The sequence below is a fragment of the Sphaeramia orbicularis genome, chromosome 7 (genome assembly GCF_902148855.1).
Source record: "Sphaeramia orbicularis chromosome 7, fSphaOr1.1, whole genome shotgun sequence".
In the NCBI taxonomy this organism is placed as follows: Eukaryota; Metazoa; Chordata; class Actinopteri; order Kurtiformes; family Apogonidae; genus Sphaeramia; species Sphaeramia orbicularis.
Window position 1 is genome coordinate 49,247,262 of NC_043963.1, and position 21,548 is coordinate 49,268,809.

The 21,548-nt window shown below is 39.6% G+C and overlaps 1 protein-coding gene across 2 annotated transcripts in view; it reads right to left on the minus strand.

The window, feature by feature from the left end:
• agrn (agrin) overlaps positions 1-20,650 on the minus strand; it is a 390,721-nt gene extending 370,071 nt beyond the window's left edge. The window contains exons 1-2 of one of the 2 annotated variants that reach the window (XM_030138396.1): positions 20,085-20,650; positions 18,304-18,565 (exon numbers count right to left, since the gene is read on the minus strand). In XM_030138396.1, the coding sequence (XP_029994256.1) occupies positions 18,304-18,565; positions 20,085-20,276 (454 nt within the window). In that variant the 5' untranslated portion in view covers positions 20,277-20,650. The remainder of the gene's footprint in view (positions 1-18,303; positions 18,566-20,084) is intronic. The other variant, XM_030138397.1, reaches the window with a different exon arrangement.
• Between the last annotated feature and the right edge of the window lie 898 nt (positions 20,651-21,548).

Here is a 21,548-nt window from a genome sequence, read left to right on the forward strand (position 1 = left end):
ACAGCGGTTCCCACCAGTTTTTTGGCATGTTTTTTGTCACAGCTCTAGTCTTAGTGCTCAATGTGGCTGTTTTAGCACCATTTTTGGTTCAGATTCTTAGTTTTAATGTCCAGCAACAGCAAAAAAAAAAAAAACCTCCCATGAAGCCACAATTATTCCATCAAAGACACCTTCCAATACAAAGATTTAACTGTGGTATTCAGAACATTGTAAACAGAAGTTTTGAGAAAAAAATTACAAGTGCATGCATAGCTGATGTTTTCAGAAATGTTAATAAAAGTCAATTTATTAATGGATGAAATTAGAATTTTCTTTGGATTTATTTCTTCTTAATTTTGTAAAATGTGTGGGTAAAATGTTGATACTCCAGTCAGCCTTATTATTACATGCTTTTGCATTTCCTAAGTTATATAACCTGGATGTTAGCTTGCTATACTGTTGGCTATGTTGCTCGTATTCTCGTGAGTCACCACATGAACTGCAAGCATTATGAGTAAATGACTTCCTGTGTCATAATTCTGAACTAAAGATCCATTTGAGGGCGGCATCATTAAAGTGAAAGATTATTGCCAAACTTTAGTTGCAAAAATTTTAGCATTTACCCAAAATGATTTGGATTCTAATTTTTAACAGTAAGTACACCCCACTAAAGCTGTTCTGTCTAGCTGGGTTATTACATGCAATTAATCTAAATAGCAATTATTACACCTAGTCAGTTTTAGTTTGAAGCACTTAGTGAAATCTGACATGCTTCATGCTTGAACACAGCACAGGCAGGTTATTTTTTGAGGGTGTATTCTGACAAAGAGAATCAGCGCATGAATTGTGATATGTGAATATGACACCTGAACTGTCGCCAGGTGAAGTTTATGCTAATTGAAGGTACTGTGCTATGTCGTGTCATATATGCAACAATGTCATTTAAGAAATCAAGGGTTGACAGCACAATACAAAAGCCTGTTTAAGCCTTAGTCTGTGCACCTACAAGTGTATGCAGAGTTCGTTATCAGGAGCCTCATGAGCACAAATGAAGTCCAGAAGCATTGAGTTTAGTCTACTGCTGAGGAGGCTCTCTCTTCCCTCTCTATATCCTATCTTTCTCTCCAAAAAACACAATGAAAGGATGAGGGGTGGGAGACATTGGCAAAGACACACAAGCAGAGGGGAGGACAAGAAAGAGGATGAGGAGGTTCATGGAGGGGAAAAGAGAGGAGAGAAATCGCCTCTCAACTTCTACCATTGTTTACATGTAAATTGGAGCTGATCAAGATTCAGCCAGCATCGTAACCAGCAAGTTCAAGCTGTAAGGACTGAGCAGAGAAAGAGGAAGCCGCACTGAGAAGGAGAGAGGCATCGAGGGAGGACAACAGCGTTAAAGAGTGACTCATACAGACGGAGATGAAAAAAAACACAGGAGGACAAAGACGGAGATTTGGCTGGAGTGGAAGCAACAAAAGCACCACTTTAGAAACAATCAAGACATGAAGAGTAAGGGAAGGGGGCGTATGCACTTCAAGAGCTGATCATTTGAAATGTGCAAACTTACTAAAAGTCATAGGTCATCTTAATTACAAGGAGTTTTAAATGCAGACAAAGATTATAGTCAAGAATTAGTAATTTCCTTCTTAAGGCAAAACAATCTTCAAACAGCACCACTTGAAAGTGAGCAAAACACTTGCCATCACACCCTTCCCCAGCTGTCACATCAACTTCACAATCACAAAAGTCTTTAGCTTCTTGTGTGTGTAGACTAATATCAATAACATCTTCAAACAGAAACAGGGTAAGACTCCTCTGAACCAAACCAAAACCACAAAAGACAACAGGACACTTTTTCCTGTGGTGTTGCACAATCAGACAAGTACATCTGTGAAAGACTAAGAGCTAATGGGAATGTAGTAATGTGAGTTGCTTTGGGTGGTGGGAATACGTCTGACCCCAATTTCACCCGTCAACCTCTCACCTATTCACACTCACTGGATAACGAAAGGACAACCTGCTGCCTTTCACCATTTCCTTCTTTAAATGGAATGGGATGTCTTCAGGCTATGTAGTCCTGCACTAACATGAACACCCAGACCTGAATGTGGCCCTGGAAGTTGCCAGGTGAAAAAGGACCTAGGGGAATTCCACTGAGAATTTTGCATCTAAAGGATCACCCTAAACACTGCAAAAAGAAGACAGAGCAATATCAGTTTGTCTATTTGTGGATATTGAACAAAACTGATAAACTGACATTCCCTGATCCTGTGTGTTTCTTCAAAAAGCAACAGCTCACAGTTGCATTTGTAATAAACTGCATTAAGCAAATCCTAAGGAGTTACCTCCACACAAAGTCTGATAGCTTACTTGTCACAGGGTAATACCACATCATATCAATAATACAAACATAATTAAAAGTTTCCATTTTTCAGAGACTGGAGAATGGACGGCAAATATTTACAGGCCACCCATAAAAGACCTGACAGCTGAATGAATACATTAACTCCCTCAAGTTGGAACTTGTCCTGAAAAGTTGGGTGTTACAAAGAGAAAAGGGCTTTGTTTTGTTGATCAAGACAAAACTACATTATGTATGGATCCACCTGGCTTTCTACAATAGAAATAAATGTGAACTAAGACCAGACAGCAGGTCCAGATACCTATGCTCAGTCATGTTTTACTTGTTTACTCAGTCATGTTTACACGTATCCTGCACCCTTTGTTAATTACACGGACAGAATTTGGTTCTTGGATTAGTCTACTTAGACAAATTCATCGAAAAATGGAATGTAATAAAGAAAGACATTTAGAAATGCTGAGACAGACATTCAAATGGCTGTTTGTTAGCAACTGTTTCAAGAAGTAATGTATCCTGCAGTTCATCTGATATCGTTTCATCTCTGTTTTGAAAATGACATTTGTGTCATAACATGTTAGGGCGGAGCCTGACTGACACTCAACATAAGGATTTTACTCAACAAAACTAGGGAATGTCCGTCCCGGGTTTATCATCAGAATTTGTAATGTCAACAGATTTAATACACACTGCCTGGCCAGAAAGAAGTGCAACATGCAATATTTCTTTGTTCCACTTTTAGCCTTGATTACAGAATGCATTTGCTGTGGCACTGTTTCTACTATGCAATGTTCATGCAAAGTCACAATACATGTCACCACATTTATTTTCTTGGCTGTGATCTTGGTTCGATGATGGATGATGGAAGACTCAGTAAAAGTCTTCTACATCACACCCCAAAGGTCCTCAATGAGGTTCAATTCAAGACTCTTTGGTGGCCAATCCATGTGTGAAAATGATGCCTCATGCTTCCTGAACCACTTTTTCACAGTTTGAGTCTGATGGATCCTGGTTATTGCCCAGTATTTATGCCATCCATTAAACTAATGGTTGTTTAAGTCTGTAAGACTGCGAATTTTTTTACAACAGCATTTACTTGTAACATTATGAAGATACTTACCAAAAATCACTATCATTGCTTGACACCAAACACAAAACATAACACATGAACCCATGTATTCAACATCAGTGCCTTGGGGATATGTTCAAACAAGTATTTACCGCAACCACCTTCCCACAAATTCTTGATAGCACTGGAATGGTGAATTATTGGATTAGAAAAAAAACCTAAGGCAACAATTAATTTCCTCTAAACCTTGTCTGGCAAAGCATTTAGGGTGTGTATTCATTTGTTCCTCAGGTTCTTTTAAGTTGTACCCTCTACAGAACTCACTAGCCATCAAAGATTGATATTGTTTAATCTTTTAAAGGAAACACCACTGTGCACTGGTAAACATTCCACAAGTTTTCCCAGTTAGCACAGTCTAAAAAGGAAGGCCCAATTCATCTCAAGTCTGCTTTTTTTGACAACCTGTCCAAGCAGGCCGCAGAGCCTGTTGAAAAATCCTGGAGCGAAAATCCAAACTCTCCACATTCTATGTCTTCATCCATCTCAGTGCTCATAGATTTCTCAAAGAGGCCTCTCAAACAAGTCTGCTTCAAGTGCTTTTTGGGGGCATGGCTTTATCCACTCACAGTTCAGAGGAAAAATGTTCTGAGATACGGTTGTTTTTTTCCTCCAGAGTTGTTGCTATTACTTTTGTGGTCACTAAAGCAAAAGCAACAACAAAGAGTTCCAAAATGGCTGACAGTGCTGTATGGTAATAAGGCTATATGTAATACAGTACAGGGGTCTTCAGAGTGTGACAATGAAGAGGAAGGAGAGGCTGATCAGGGCATACTTCTGGCAGCAGCTCTTGGTCTGTGATAGAACTTGTTAACTCGGGCCAAGCCTCTCTTAGGCGCCATGCTTCTGCTGGAAATTGCCAAAAGCTGCCTTGTGGCACTGGCTATACAACAGATTTGCCTTTTTGTGTCAGGTTTCAAAGCAGTTTGAGAGTGAAGGATAATAAAGATTATTTAGTTTTTTAAAGGTTCATTGTTGATGAAGCAGCCAATGTGATAAACAAATGTAAGAGAAAAATTCAATTCTTTTATATGCCTAATAGTGGCTGACTTTACACTTACCCTCTCATTTCCTCAGCGTTCATGTTTAAGCAGCATCCTCTTTTTTTTTTCTACACCTACGTTTTAATGTATTTGGGTCTTTCCATGAAACTGGGTTTATTTTGCCAGCTTTTTAGACCCAATGATGGAAGACAAATTTAGACATATTTCCCCCCATGATGTACCTAATGATGACCTCAGATAAATGCAAAAAAATTATAATCTTGCTATGAGCCATCCCAAAATTAATGAGTTTTTAATAAAATATTGGGGCCAAAAATAGGGCCAAAATTGGGACAGGAAAAGCTACCTAGGTGTCAGTGCATTTTATCTTGAAAACATTGCTTAAAATTGTCTTATATTCCGCTATAAATACACTGTGTGAAATTTGATGATCCTAGTCGTAATTCTAATCAAGACGTATGATTTTCTCATGAATCAGCAGTTTCATTCAAGATTTCGTGCTCAACATTCGGCCTTGAATATTTACTTTGATTCCCAAAATGTACCTGTGAGAGAATAAAAAAAAAATTAAAAAAAAAAAAAAAAGCGTGTGATTTCCTGTCCATTTTACCTTGCAGGGCTGTACAGTGCGACAATTTGCAAAGAGAAATATATAATGATGCATCCACTAGCACAAGTGCGAAGTTGAAGCACTATTATCATGTCTAAAATAGTGGGGGAATCTAGGCTATATTCCTGTCTCTTGTCCTATTCGTCAGTTGTTGGAAAAATGCTTCATGGGAGTTGTAGTTCTTTGTGTGTACTGTCCTTCTCAATCCGAATACAAAAGAACTACATTTCCAGGTAAACATTCCCGCCCTCGCTAATGTGTGCTGGGAAACTGCAACATTTGTATCATTACAACTAAGAACAAGAGGAAGCCTCAAGCAAAAAGAGGGATTTTTTTCTGTAGTTTCTACCTCAGTATGTTACGACAACAAGGATAAAAGACGCCATTTGGAGGACAATAGTACTACAGCATTTACAGAGTCTGACGCTGAATCTTCTTTACACATCACTTCTTCATCAGACAGGGCTGTCTCCTCTGATACAAAAATGTATCGGTTCAACCCTCAGTGGTTAAAAGATTTCCCATGGCTTGTATACGATCAGAACAAAAAAGGCAATGTTTTATAAGTATTGTATGGCGGCATCTGTCTGACTGAATTTGCGAGCAATGTGCATCTCTCTCCCTCTTGCTCTCTCTCTCTCTCTCTCTCTCTCTCTCTCTCTTAATAATAATAATAATAATAAACTTTATTTGTATAGCACCTTTCATACAGAAATTGTAGCCCAAAGTGCTTCACATTGATTGAAAAAATACAATATTAAAATACATTAAGATTTGATTATACATCAAGAAATAAAATGAAATTTGAGAGAAATACAATAAAATAAAAATAAAAATAGCGCAAATTAAAATATTTGATTATGCATAGAATTTTTGAAGTGCAAGAAATAAGATGAAATTTGAGAGAAATACAATAAAACTAGAAGCACTCGGAGAGCGCAGACCTCTGCCAAGGCTGATCACCAAAATTTAATCATTTCTTCCTTATCCCATTTCCAACAAACCCTGAAAATTTCATCCAAATCTGTCCATAACTTTTTGAGTTATGTTGCACACTAACGATCAGTGGCCCCCCCCATGGGCCCCCCCACCCCCGATCACCACCAAAATTTTATCATTTCTTCCTTATCCCATTTCCAACAAACCCTGAAAATTTCATCCAAATCTGTCCATAACTTTTTGAGTTATGTTGCACACTAACGGACAGACAAACAAACAAACAAACAAACAGACAAACAAACCCTGGCAAAAACATAACCTCCTTGGCGCAGGTAATAAAAATAAAAATAAAAACAGCGCACATTAAAATATTTGATTATGCATAGAATTTTTGAAGTGCAAGAAATAAGATGAAATTTGAAATACAATAAAATAAAAAATAAAAACAGAAATACAATAAAATAAAATAAAAATAAAAAACCGCACATTCCTGGTTCCTGAATTGTGACCCCACTTTTATCTCCTTTCAAAGGCTAATGAGAATAAAAATGTTTTTAATTTGGTTTTAAATATATTCAGTGAACTGGCTTCTCTAATGTCTTTTGGAATTGTATTCCATAACTTGGGTGCATAGTTAGTAAAGGCTGCGTCCCCCATTTTCTTTGTAATATTTCTGGGAGTCGCTAGTAACCCTGCGTTTGATGACCTCAGTGTTCTAGTTTGTACATAACTGATCAATGAGTTTGCAATGTAACTTGGTCCAGTTCCATTTAGAGCTTTATACGTGAGGAGTAGTATCTAACTAGAAGCACTCGGAGAGCGCAGACCTCCGCCAAGGCTGATCAGTGGCCCCCCCCCGTGGGCCCCCCCACCCCCAATTACCACCAAAATTTAATCATTTCTTCCTTATCCCATTTCCAACAAACCCTGAAAATTTCATCCAAATCTGTCCATAACTTTTTGAGTTATGTTGCACACTAACGGACAGACAAACAAACAAACAAACAAACAAACAAACAAACAAACAGACAAACAAACCCTGGCAAAAACATAACCTCCTTGGCGGAGGTAACAAACAAACAAACAAACAAACCCTGGCAAAAACATAACCTCCTTGGCGGAGGTACAAATCAATTCTGTAGGTTACCGGTAGCCAGTGCAGGGAAACCAACACTGGACTAATGTGCTCTCTCTCTTGCTCTCTCTCAAACCTTCAAACAATATAAAGCCCAAAGTTTTCAAGCACAGTGAAGCATATTGCTTAGTCGAATGGAACTTTATACATTTTTGTTGAGTAAAATCTATTTTGAATTATGGGACTGATGGGAATTGTTTCTTGTCAACAAGCCATATCTAATTCAGACCAGTACAGACTGTTCACTGATGCGCATTGAAAATATAGTACTGTTGATTTTTCAAATTTAAAAATGTTTAAATTCATCTTGTTGTGTTCAGGTGAAGAAAAATAAAGGTTAAAAATCAGTTTAATTGTTGTTCAACATTGTTAGAATTTCTGATCAGTATCAAATTAATTTAGCCAATAAGCACGTTAACTGTGTGTGCTACTAAATTTTTCTTTGTGCTACTAATGCCGCGCTTCCACTACATGGAACCAGCTCGACTTGGCTTGGCTATTCCTGGAGACCTTTTCCATTACAGTATACTATTGACTTTACAGTACCTGGACGTCATAGCGACGCGGCATTTTCCGTGTCATCTGTTCAGAGAGTTGCTGATAAACTCGCTCGTTGCATGTTGTCTCATCTGAATTTTGACGTCGGCCACCAAAGACTGAATCTCCTCGACCAACCATGGTGTAGTTTTGGGCTGTTATCATGTGGATTAATGTACCGCTATATTTACTGTCCACTTTCGCATCTGTTTTTTGTAAAACGGCAGGTCACAGAGAAAATTGTCTGACCAATCAGTGGTCTGCAGTGTTATACGTCACGGTTTAGTATCGATTGGAACCTCAGCGGAGGTGATACCTAAAAACTAGTACTGGGTACCAGATTCCAGGTCCTTTTTTGTAATGGAAATGCAAAAAGGCCGAGCCGAGTCGAGCCAGTACCACGCAGTGGAAATAAAATTTTTAACTTGCTTGCACCAGCACTACCACCTAAAAAAGTAAGCGTACAGCCCTGCCTTGGTTAGGTCAGGGTAATCATTGCATCAAAGCCTAGAAAGGCACTATATAAAACCAATATATTATTATTATTATTATTATAATTATTATTATTATTATTATTATTATTATTGCATGCAGAATCATCCACGCACTGCTGGAATACTGACTTGTCATAATTTCATGGAAAAACTGGGAAGATATCACTGAGTTGTCTGCAGATTTGCCTTGTGTAATAGTGTGGGTATTGGGGAAAAACCTGAAAGAAAAAGACGGGGGAGTTCATTATAGAAACCTGGTGTCCGTGTTACATTCAGATTTTTTAATACGAGCGTCAAATAAAAATGTGTTACATTTGAAAAATGGTTTCTCTTTTAGCTCAGTAAATATTTATTTTTAAAATAGACCCAACGTGTTTCCAAACCTGCTTCATAACATTAGACTACATCTTGTTTGATTTTTTAGCCCCTCTGTCCTGCTTGTAGGTACCAGTTTCATAGAAGCACCCATTTACTTCTGAAATGCAGTTATGCTCTTCATGTAGGACTACAATTGCTGCTACTACACAAATTGCTACACACCAACCCTTATAAAAGAAGTAGTATTTTCTTTACGTTTTTCTTTCCCTACCTCTCATCTGCCTCTTTTTTCCATCTCCATCAGTCATGGATTTCATCTTGGACATTTTTCTTCCCTGCTAAAGTGATTGCTTACACCTCTGGTGTTGGATTTTTCCTTCTCATTTTTGCATCTATTGTAACCAAGACTTGCAAAACTGCTAGCACTCCAAATCAAGAATATTGCAAGACAACCTCAAGAAATATGCCTTACAGTAAAATCCAAGCGTAACAGATGTTTGCACAGAAAGCCGATCTGACTCAACTCAACACCATCCTGTATATGGGGAATACTTTCAAATTAAATTATTACATCAGTAACACAATTTTCAGATTTAAGTGACTGATTCTAGCCGTTGATCAAGAAAAGTTTTCAGTGTGCATTGATATCACATTAGTTTTAAACTGAGTTGCTGTTGGTGATCTTATTGGCCAGTCGGGGTGTAACAGTACATTTGTTTGTTCCGAACCATTTCGGTTCGGGCCCTTCCATACAATACATAGGTGTACCAAACGAATACATGTAGCCTATGTGAAGAACGCAAAGACTCAGGAAGCAGGGTGGCCAGCCACAATCAGAACCCATGTGCAGGGATTCTACTATATACATTCTGCAGGGGCACCGCTGCTGAATTCTCAGCACTGCAAAAAAAATACAACACTTTATTCTGAGGCTGGGGCGCCAATAAGGGGGGGGTAAACATGACAGCAGAGAGTATAAGGGAGGCACAGAGGCTGGTCGGACATTCGAAGTGTGAAGTTCCACTTTCAGTTAATGGTAGTTACAGAGTGACCCCCCCTATACCCCACCCCCACCCCACCCCCTTCACTGCTCTCCTTCACTGTACCGAAAATGTATTGAAAATGTATCAAACTGAAGACCCCTGTACCAAATTCGTACTGAACCAAATTTTTTCTGTACCATTACACCCCTATTGGCCAGTTTGACAACTTAAGAAATACTGCAAGATCTAATATCCTCTAATCTGCGATTGCCCCCCTGTAATAGGTTAACATTGAAAGGAAAGGAACGTGAAAGGAAAAATGGCATTTTTAGATTGTTGTGTATTGTGCCCAGCAGCATGAAGACATATTACCAGTGGTGATTGTTTTAGCTTATTATACAAACAGTACATGTTTGCAACAGGGCTTGCAGCTATAATTCATACATTTTAAACAAACAAATGATATATGTCTTTAATGTACAACTTATCTACAGAAATACCAATCCTTTCTGTTTATGAAGAAGGGAATATGGAGTTAGGCCTTTGATGAAAACAACCACAATGCAATGGCAAGGTCAAATAGTCACACACTGTACCATATATGTTTATGTCTCTAACTGATGGTGACAAAGTAAAGTCTGTGTCTGTAGTGCATGGTCATGTATTTCTTATTTGGGGGGGGCAATAAAGTGTTTAGACATGTGGGGATCTGGCTTTTTATTATTGGGACAAAATACAGGACATTAAGTGTGAGAGTTAAAACCATTTAATGGTCAGAGTTGGAGTTGGCATCAGAATTACAGTTCCATTTGGGGATTAATCAAACTTGTCACAGAAATTGGATGATATTCTTTTAAATTAACAGTCTTTTTAATAATGAATTCTGAACTATAGGTATTAGTGGTCATGGTTAAGGTTAAGCCAAGTCTCAAGAAAATGAATGAAATGTCCTTTTTAACACATGGATTCACATGTGTTTGTGTGTGTCTGGATGTGTGTATTCATACATGCTCAAGCTAGTGAGACATCCTCTGCCAGATATCTCTGTTTGTCTCTGAAAGCCATCACGTCCTTGCCATTGTTGGCTAAAACAACAGGGGCAGGCTGAGCTGAGCACTTCCCTCCAGCCAGACAAATCTGTCATCCTGGAGGGCAAGCAGACTGGGGGTGGGGTGGGGGGGTGGTGGTCCTGACAGGTTTCATGTCCCGGCAGACTTCTCAGACTATCTCTGGCAGCAAGAAGTCAGAAATTCCATAACTCATGTTATAGTATTCCAACAACGTAGATGGCTTCACATTTCTGTAGTACTAATCTTTACTGGATTAATGCTCATAACAGCTTATGATTTTTACATCAACAGCTGAGTATCCTGTTACAGTCTCCTTGATCAATATACGAACACAATTTCATCTAAAGCAGTTTTAAATAAGCACATATATAAACATTCTAAAGAATATTTGCAGACATTACAGCTCATATCTCAGAAGAAGGACAATAAACCATTACAAGCAAAAATAACAACAGCAAAAAAGATTTCAAAAATAAAATAAAAAATAGAAAGTTATAAGAAATTGGAATTATCTTTCAAGTAGTTGTAAAGGATGCAGCAAGAGACAGAGAGAGGGATCAGGAATTAGATCAGCTGCTGGTGTCAGGTCTGCAGAAACTGCACCTGGTTGTTAGGACTATGACAGCTTTACAGGCCATGGGATTCCAGTGTAATTACAGGTGGAAGCACAGTGAGATGAGAACAGTGGGAAGAGGTGGATGATAACTGTGAGAAAAGCAAAGAAAGAGGCTGGGGATGGGGGGGATGAAATAAAAGATCCGGCAGGAATTTAACAAGTGTTGAAGGGTTAATTGATTGATTAGTTTGAGCAACAAGCAAGTTGTCATATACTGTCATATACACCATGTGAATTCCAAATTTAAGAAAACCGAGAGACACATATATGCAGGTCATCATCAGCCTCTGAGAACGCAAGTGAGGATGACATCTGATGGTGAGACGAAAATGTACAGATACTGACAGGGAGATGAGAACATGTAGGACAAGTCACATGGGAAAGAGGGTTTCGTCATGCTTCGTTCAGCCATGATGACCTGTGGAAAGGGAGTTGGATGAGGGGGAGGACAGGAAGCTATGGAGACTGGGGCTGTTGCACAAGTGAAAAATAGCATGCGAAGAGCATTTACATCCCATCATTCTCTTCTGAGCATAGGACCCCCAGCTGTCACGGCTTGCATACTTCCTGTATGAGCCAAATTGTAAAGTACTGTATTAGGGACTCCCCAGACCAAAGTTTTTCCTAGTCAACTAGTCATTAGTTAGTTCTAGTTTGAGCAATTAGTTTAGTAGTAAATTGTCTTGTGTTTATTACATTTATTTCTTAACACCGCATTGTAGGTGAACCATTTAAGGGTTAAGGCTGGATATTAAATAATGAATTTAGTTATTTAATTGTATACATTTGATGGATTAGGAAAATAATTACAATTTGAAGGCTGACAAAGAATATTATAAGTTAGCACTGTTAACTTACAGGAAGATACAAAACAATAAATTTGACAAGCACACACCAAAAGATCAGCTTCTTAATGTGCATTGTTCATTTCGGGGGAGGTATTCATATAAGCCTTTTTTTTTTTTGGCTTCTAACCTCTCCTGCACAATTTTGTTACTTGTTTGAATGTTGTTGTTTTTTCCATTGCTGTTTTTATTATGTGCAAATAAATAAATAAATAAATAAATAAATAAAAGCCATAATGATAGAAACAAACATTTATTAACATCTGGTTAGATGTAGTACTCAAGGGATTATATCCAAACTAGCAACAGGTGCAAATCAAAAGATAGGTCTGATTTAACAGGGTCAGTGCATTTCCAGCCTACAGAGGTTTTTAACATTAACCAGGAAGTTAAAATTTTAGAAATATTTCAAGTGCAAATATTTGTATACCATAACAAAAAAGAATATTAATAAAAAAGTTAAAATAATTTCCATCCCTTGTGATTTGATGATCTGAGCTGCTCTGGAGTGACAGCTCACCAGACCTAAAACAAATCACGTTAACAGTTGTGCTATCCCTCATGTACTTCCAATTTACTTTTCTCTAAACCTGACGTTTTTAGTATGTTGACAGAAAGTAACTGCTGTTGCCACACAGCTGCCCTGTTTCAGAAATGTGGTGTTAGAAGAAGAATTTTGTCACAGTTCCAGTTCCCCCAAAGCTCAGATCTCATGCAGACTGCTGCTCTGAGCTCTTTATGTCTAGGACAGAGAAGAGGAAGGTTTCCAGGTCACTGTACATCCAAGTCCCTGAACAGAGGCTCCCTGGTCAATTCCACTTTTTAGTTCTAAAACTAAAGAAGAATCTGAGGCTTTGAGACCATCCAGCATTACACTTTCCTGTCAGCTTCAGGAGGGTCATCACTTGAAGACATCAGTTCTTTTCATCGACTCAACAACTCAAGGCAATATCTCTACATGCTTTTAGCCAATATGAACAATTTTAGGTTGAATTTTGTACAAGTGTCATTGGCTGACTGACAAGTTTTTTGATCAGAACAACAACAGTAATTATAGTAATGATGACTTGTTTCTTAAAACCACAGAAAGAACACCTCTTCTTGCTGCTGCCAAAGGCTGAATTCTGCCTCAACATTCACATAACAAAGAGCAAAATCTTATAAATGCGTCACCTTTAGGATAGCTAGCTAAGTAGTTAACAAAAAGCAAAATCTTACAAATGTGTCACCTTTAGGGCAGTTAGCTAAGATATACTGTACAGCAGGCTCTACTTAAAGAAATGAAACAATGCACAGGTATTTTAGAAATCAAGGCAATAAATAATCTCTATTCGCACTGAGCAAAGCAAGAGTAATAAATTCCATTAGGTTCAATTAAACAGTAATTGAATATGGTGCTTTTTCATAAGATATACAGTATATTTAGACAGGTCTGTGTGTACACTGTGGACATGTTAACATCTCAAACATAATGACAGGCATGTCACTACATGTAGGTATCTTTGCACACTATCAATACCATCTAGGATTCTTATCAGCATGTGAGTAATACACTCCTGGTTTGTGCTGGGATTCAAGCCAAGGTGAACAGACTGTGGTTAAGTGGTCTGTTCCTCCTTTGCTCTCTTCCATCTTTCATGGCTTTTTCATTTTGGAGTCCTTTATCACCATGCCAAGCAGGCTCACCCCTCCCGCATTTTTAATTAAAATCTAAAATGTGCAATAACTCTGGAGACTATGGGCTAGCTGGCAAACAGGTCCATTGCTCTCGTTTCTCCTTCTGAGCCTTTGTTGTTTATTTCATCAAAGCCTTCCATCAAGCCTTTCCATTTGTCCAATTCTGTTCACTTCAGTGCATAAATACTTTGACATAAGCCACAAAAGGTACACAGATTTACCAAGGGTAAACCACTGAAGAAAAGCTTTATAGCAAGAAAATGAACTCACACTCTCAGAGTATAGTCTAATCCATTCAAGTACCCTGAGAAAAACCCAAATCTTACAAGTCAGTCTTCTTGACTTCTCATGACTCCCGCAAGACAAAAGACATGGACTGGATAAGACCCCAGTGCTTTAGTTCAGTCACCTGGGTGTGGGTGGGAGTGTTCCCACACACTTTCCTGAGCTCCTATAAAATGCCCTTCATCCCTCTTTCTGGAATTACCCATACGTCTTATATAGAGAATTATGAAGAAGGTTACTGTGTTAGCAAGAGTGTCGTTTGATTCTGTCTGTGTAGCTTGTTGGTGAAATCATAGCGGAAATGCCAGATGTATTTTAATTATAAGATTAACTTCAGCTGTTGATTGTTTTATAGAACGTTTCCTCAACTCACAAAAAAACATAATATCTTAACTCTCATGAAAGAACAAACCGTCAGTGTTGGTGATCAAAAAGAATTTGTAAGATTCATAATATGTCAAAATAGGCATGATTTACATGGCCTTCTGTGCTAGAGAAAAAAACTGTAAAGGAAAATATGAGTATCCTCTAATGATTGGGTCACTGATTAAGTGGTAGCTACAAATGAACTCTTTCATTTTTCAGACTTTTATTGTTGGTCAAATGTGAAAGCCAAACGTAAATGTGCACAATTGCAACTAGATGAATGGAAGTATTCAGCCCTCTATTTTTTCCCTTTATTGTTTCATCACAACCTCCTCACATAACAACATGAAGAAAAGAGACGGAGCAGCCAGGTATGAGCTTGTGCAGGTGAGGAATTCTAGCTTAACCTCCTCCTTGCACAAACAATTGGGGGGAGGAGGAGGGGAGGGGGCAGCATTTTCCACCTTGGCTCATTCACTCTGGAGAACTTGAGTCAGGAGGGAGAACAGCAGTGAGGGAGGGGGAGCAGGGGGGACTCAGTCATCCCACATCCCACCCACCCTGAGTAGCATTCCACTGGACTGTCTGCTTGCCCATCATTAAGCAAGACCACCTGCTGGCAAATCAGGACCCCCATCATGTTCTTAGCAAGCATGGCTTACCCCATTACCAGCGAGCCTCTGGACCGCTGTACACACAGATCATAAAGAGTCAGTGGTATGCTGGGCAGTAAAATGCAGCTCATTAACATCTCGTAACAACTTTTGATTGTAGAAACCAGTTCAGTCCACTAGCCACACTCAGTATTTAAACAGACATGGTACAATATGAGTGGAATTTAAAAGGACAAAGAAATAACCTTTCATGCAGTCGCAGCATGAATGTGCACTGCTTCATCTCTCCTCCACTAAAAAAGAGACATCCAAAAAAAATTTTAAAATGGGGGAATGAGAGGAAGAGATCAAGACACAAGACAGAAACAGCCCTTTGTTGCTGTTCTTCTTCAGGGCCTTGAGGGGAAAACTCCGGCATCAAGTCATCAAGAGCTGAAACAAAAGCAGCTGATAAACACGGCTAGGCAGATAAGATCTTCCTGTGTGCTCAACACGTCTCCATCAAATGAGCTTCCTCTCCTCCAGACCCCAAACACCTCTGCCTTCACTCTTTGTTGTCATTACACATATCAGTGGTAGAAAAAACAGAAATGATAATCAACCCAAGCCATCCCTGTATTTACTTTTCACAGAACAAGGCATTCTGTTGCATATTTTCATTCATTTTCATGAATCAAGACTTCATTTGAGTTTCTGAAGATGTGGAAGACAGCTATGTTAGATTCTGCCACTTTATCTGAGAGTTGCGCTTAGTGCAGTTGACTACAGCAGCATTTCAAGAATAGTAGCTTTGGTAGGAGCAAAGAAAAGATTCAGTGCCTAAGGGCCTTTTTCTTATCAGCTCCTGCAAGGTACAGAGTCAAGAATGTGACTGTGGTACATTTTGGGTTAGAGAGTTGATCTTTTTGCTGTTTTTCTACTTGCAATTTTTATTTCATCCACAAAAAAATGCCTGGAACTGTGCCGACAAGTAGCAATAGGGCATTGACAAAAAAAAGGGGGCATTCTTTTGCTGGTTAATATGGCGTATAGCATTTTAAGAGGTAGTCTGCACTGCAAGTGTTTACTGAGCTCTTGTAAACACTCCTCTGTGGAGGGCTGCTCTTTGGCAGATGAAATCCTATAGCAAAGTGATTGCTGAAGTGCCACCACCCAAGGCGAAGAGAATAGAAGTAGAAATGGCTGTGGCCCCCAATGCCCCCGAAATATCCTTACATGGTGATGATCCAAACAAAATATGCCACAGCAAACACAACATCTCCAACATTCCAGGTTCTCACGTGTACAAAAACCCTCTGTTTTCTTTATTCTGCATCACTCATCTAATTTTCCCTTATGTCAGTGTCTTTTTTTTTTTTTTTTTGGAAAATTTGCAGAGGCAAGACACTCACACAAAGCTTTTTTTCTTCCACCTCAGACAATACACCTCCCCACCTTGCTCTCTGCCAGGCATTCCTTACTATATCCTAACTATCGAAAATGTCAAGAATGAGGAGAAAGCAGAGGAGGGTACAATGAGTACCGCGGCAGGTAGAGTCTTGTCCCGCTGCACTGATATCCCACAGTCTCTGGAGTAGGGCTTGCACAGATCGGATGGGATCTTACTTGACTGCCTTAATTAAAACTCTGCTCTGTAACATGTCTTGACGCTCTTCTCCTCCAGATGGAGCAAGGCCAGATAATTATCAGAGGCCAATTTCATTGCCTAAAAACCAAATACAGTCATGGATGTGATTGAACTTTACATTACTTCCAGAATAATAGTTATTGGATGGTCAAGCAAAAGAAACACCAGAGGCTCACACCAAAAACTGCTGCTTTCAATCTGAAAAAGAAAGACTTAAAAATGACTTTTAGCTCATGACTTGTTTAAGTACAGTATTTGCTTACCATTATTGCTTCAACTGTAAGATAATATGTGAAAATCAGGTTATGGGAAGTAAACCCTCTTCAAATACAAAGCCCTACAACAAAAAAGGCACATTCAAGACAGTTTATCTGAGCCAAGAAACTCCCCTTTCTACCACAGGAGTCCAAAAAGAAGAAAAGAGGGCTAAATAAAAAGGTTAGCAGTGCAGTGTTTCGTGCCTGGACAGACAAACAGAAGAAGTTTTATGTGTGTGCCAAATGCAACTTAACACTGCAAACAAGCTCCATCCATTGGAACATCCCCACCACCAGAACTGTTGAGAGGAAAGCACCTAGAATATAGACCCCTACAACTCAGAGACACTCAGTGCCCAAGAAAGCCTTCAGCAAGGTGATTCGTGCTCTGAATCATTTTCCCCCTAATGCTCCTTCCCTGGCCAGTCTAAGTGCTTGAGTCAAACTTTGAACAGCTGCCAACATTGTCAAGCACCAGCAAAAGTTAAACAGCAGTAAGCTCACTGTTCGCTGGCATGGGGCAGAGGCTGCTACAGTCTTACAGTTAATGGCGGTTGGGGAGATTTATTAGTCATGGCTGTATGGGTCATCTCATAAGAGCCTGACAAATTACCTCCCGACCAAATAAGGACTCAGAGGAATAAAGGTATTCAATTAACTCTTTCAAAGCTTCTGTTCTAGTAAGTCAGTCAAAGGGCTAAACTACTGTAAGATCAAAAAACTAACAACAGTACTTTCAGTGTTTTTGCATATTTTGGCAAGTTCGATCCATTCATTCATAGCCTACATCTACTATTATTTGTCCTTTTTCAGTGTATGCATAGTTACTGAGCAATTATGTGTTTGTTTTTACAACTGAGTTGAAGAGTGAGAAGCTGTGTGACACTAGTAAAGTGTGGGAAACTGCGCTTCCTTGTAAAAGCTCTTTGGTCAAGGTGTGTAATGTGTGTGAGAGCTCTATGCAGTTCCACCCCTGGCTTAATAAAACAGGCCAGCAACAAGGTGTAAAGGTCAAAGAAAGCACTTGAGCCCTGTCCTGAAGGTGTTTATCGGTCACACCCACCTAGGCTGAGAAATGGAGCTTCACCATAGTGACGACGCAAACGTAGTGATTCAGGTGTCCTTGTTTCATGAAGTTCTGGGAAACTTTGGCTTAGTCACCCTGAAGCGATGTAATATCAGCCGCTAGTGGTGTATGAAATCCTTGCTGCTTTAAGTGATTTACAATTACAGTGAGTCCTCAATCCATAGCTTGGATACTATACCAGATTTCTAGTCGTCTGCACATAGTAAAGAAAGAAAAGACCTGGCTCTGATTCACTGAAATATGACCTCTCATACATGGTTAACATTTATAGCGTAACACCCCGCCCAACAACATGTGCTGTAATTTGGATCTCATAAGTCTCATTCCATTAGGTTGACACTAGTGGCGAAAAAAAAAAGAAAAGTGGCCTCTTACCTTCCACACAGTGCTCCACATCTTCTAGGTTACGGAGGGTAATCCTCATCAGACTTGAGTTGAGCATGAGTTCGTTCTTGTGTTCTGGCCCCATGGACTCTGGGGCGAGGTTGAGAAAGAAAATACGAGTGTCACCTGTAGACACCTGGTTGTCACAGATACCCGGGTTGCCAAAGCCACCGATCATCACTTTGTTGCCACCATCCAGGAGTATTTCACGGTTGATGTTGGATTTCCCTTTCAAGTATCGCCACACCCTAACCTGGATCAAAATGAGGACAGAAATCACAGTTTTAGTTTGCTAAGAACCAAATGCTTGGGCTGCTGAACTAGACGTAAAAAGCAGCTTAAGTACAGCAATTTGCAGAATGAATTCCCACACTATATTTGAATTAATTTATTAATATTTTAGAGGCCAAATAATGAAACAATCAAACAATGAAATCATTTTTACCAAAACTTTATTACAACCTGTGTTACCTCATTTTTACAAAACTTACTGTGACCAACAGTTGACTGCAAATAATCTCACAAAACATCCAGGTGAAAACCTGTGAACATGTACCAATAATGCAAGTCTAGTCCTATCTGCTTTATGCACAGTCATGAGAAAACATGGCCCCTCCACTACATGTTAATTGTTTTGTCTTTTTTTGCAGTCGCTGGTGGTTTCTGTTTCCAGAACGAGAGCTGTTTGCCTCTAATCTGCTCCATTCATTCACCAGGAGACGGGAAGCAAGTGGGCGCTGAGGAAAAGATCAGCAAGGGAGCTGACCAAACACAACTTGTTTATTTTGACAGATCATAGAGTGGTCTACCGCAAGTCCATGATGGTGCAGAAGCAAGTTTCACAATACATGGGCAAGAAATGGGGACAGAGGAAAGCAACTTCCTGACTAAAATTTCACGTATTTGTGGAACAGAAGATTGTTTCATTAACTGCAGCTGCTATGAGAGGGCCATTAGACGGAGACTACTTGTTCTGTAAAATTAAAAGAATCAGAACATGTAAAATATCAGGTCTGATATCAGGCACAGAGTTCACATGGGTGACTTATGACAATGTAATGCATGACTATGAATCTTAATTGTTTCATCACTTGTCAGTACTTTTGTCTCTTAAATCCTTTCAGTGGATTAACCACATCCATAAATATTGTGTTTTTTGTGCTTTGAGCAAATTTGATAGTCTGTGAATCACTCTTATTATATGTGATAAAGAAACAGTGACTCGTAATTTGACTTTCATTACCTCAGGATACAAGTAATGGTATTTAGCCAGTAGCGTTTCAGAACAAACCATGACCAAGACCGACACTTTCACAGCCACTGGGGAATTTCAGTTGTAGATTTTCAACATTTGAATCATGGGAGCAGCTCAGCCAGGGGCCACTCAGGGGCCACCCTCCTGCAGAAACATGTTTGGGATGATTACATGGTCGCTTAGGCCTCCCTTACTGAAATATAATTTGAAAGCAGAAATAAGAAAAAAAAACGCCATCTCTCCATTTCTGAAGGGATTCAGTGTCAGTGTCCGTGCATCCACTGCCAAATCCTTCTGGATGAATGAGTTTGTGAAATATTTTTCGGAACAAGCTGTTGATGCCACCATGAGAGTTGGGACAAAACCACAGCACAAATCAGCAGCGTGACGGTTAATACTTGGATTTAATACTTGGACTTTTCAGTTTTCGTCTAAGAGCAGGTGTCTTTTCCTTGTTGCAAAGCGTTCCTGAGGACGCTTCATTGGATCGATTCGGGAGCAGCGTTAAAACACTTACCTTGCATGAGTAGGTGTTATGCACCGGGTCCACGTTAATGATTTCGTCCACCGTGCCGGTCAAAACTATGTTGGCCTCCTCTTCTCGTTCTTCCAAGTCTTTCTCCGGGCAACTTGCGGCGCAGAGAGCGGCGAGCAACCCCGCCAGGAGCAGCACTGTCCGGCCGGCGCGGAGTGTCCGCTGGGAACCCATGGCCACCACACGGATGAGAACGAAAAGTTCAACTTTACTTAAAAAATAATAATTAATTGTATCACCTGGAGCGTTTGGGAACAAACTCCAAAAAAGTCCGTTTAACTCTTGCGCCGAGTCTCCTTCTGTAAACTTGGCTGCGGACTACCAGTGAGTTCCACTCTGCAGCCCAGCTCTCTGCATCTGCAACCCGGGTTAAAAATCCCTCTCTGCCGCCGCCGGTGGGAGAGCAGGGGGGAAGAGAGGAAATAGAAGGAAGGAAGAGGAAGGGGCAGGGATCTTTCTCTTCAGGAATGCAACCGCACTTCTCTCTCCCCCTCTTCTTTTTTCCTCCTTCACACACACACTCACACGCATTCACACACTCTATCAGAGTGACGCTCCTGGATTTGCATGCAATCTGAATTGCTGATCCCACAAGTGAGGGTGGTGGTGGTGGTGGTGGTGGCGGGGGGGGCCAGGACAAGGGTTGCGGAAAGTGGCTGTCCAAGGCCGCCCCCAGTTGGACAGAGGGTGCCTTTACCACCGATGCCAACCCCCCGCAGCAGAGAGGGCAGACGAATGGCTTGTATATTTGACATTTAACCCTCGAAGACCTGAACAGCCACTGACAATGAAAATAATCTACTAATCTTAAATGAGTAATTACATCTGAACCACTGAATCTATCAATTCGTTGAAACAATTCATGCAAAATGCAATTTGTCATCTTTTCATGGTCATCAGATATGACCCATTTGGACATTCAGAGGCTCCACAGTGAACGTGGAAACACCATCATCTTCTACAACACTGATTCATCAGTGAAACCCACGGAGTTTGATAAATGAAAGTGGAAGGAGACACTTGTTTTTACTTTCAGTTATTTAATATCATTACTGGAAAAAGTCACCTTCTCTTCAATTTTCGCTGTGATATAATAACCCACAACTTTAATCTGAGATTGCTACATGATCAGTAAATGAAATATAGGAGAATATATTACTTTCACTAAAAAAATAAAGAAGTAAAACACAGATGATAAAATTGTAATAAATGATGAGAAGTCACTTAAGAAAGTTTAAATAGAGAGAAATATTAATTTTGGAACTGCCACAAAGGAATCACAGGGTCTTTATGGCTTAATGGTTCTTCAGTGTACAGGATATGGGGTCCTGTTAAACAGTGACTTCACTGTTTGTATGATTTACTAACTGATTTTTTCTAAAAATGAGATTTGTAACAAATGGGTAAAATTAGAATCCCATATCAGGCAAAGCTGGGATATATCCT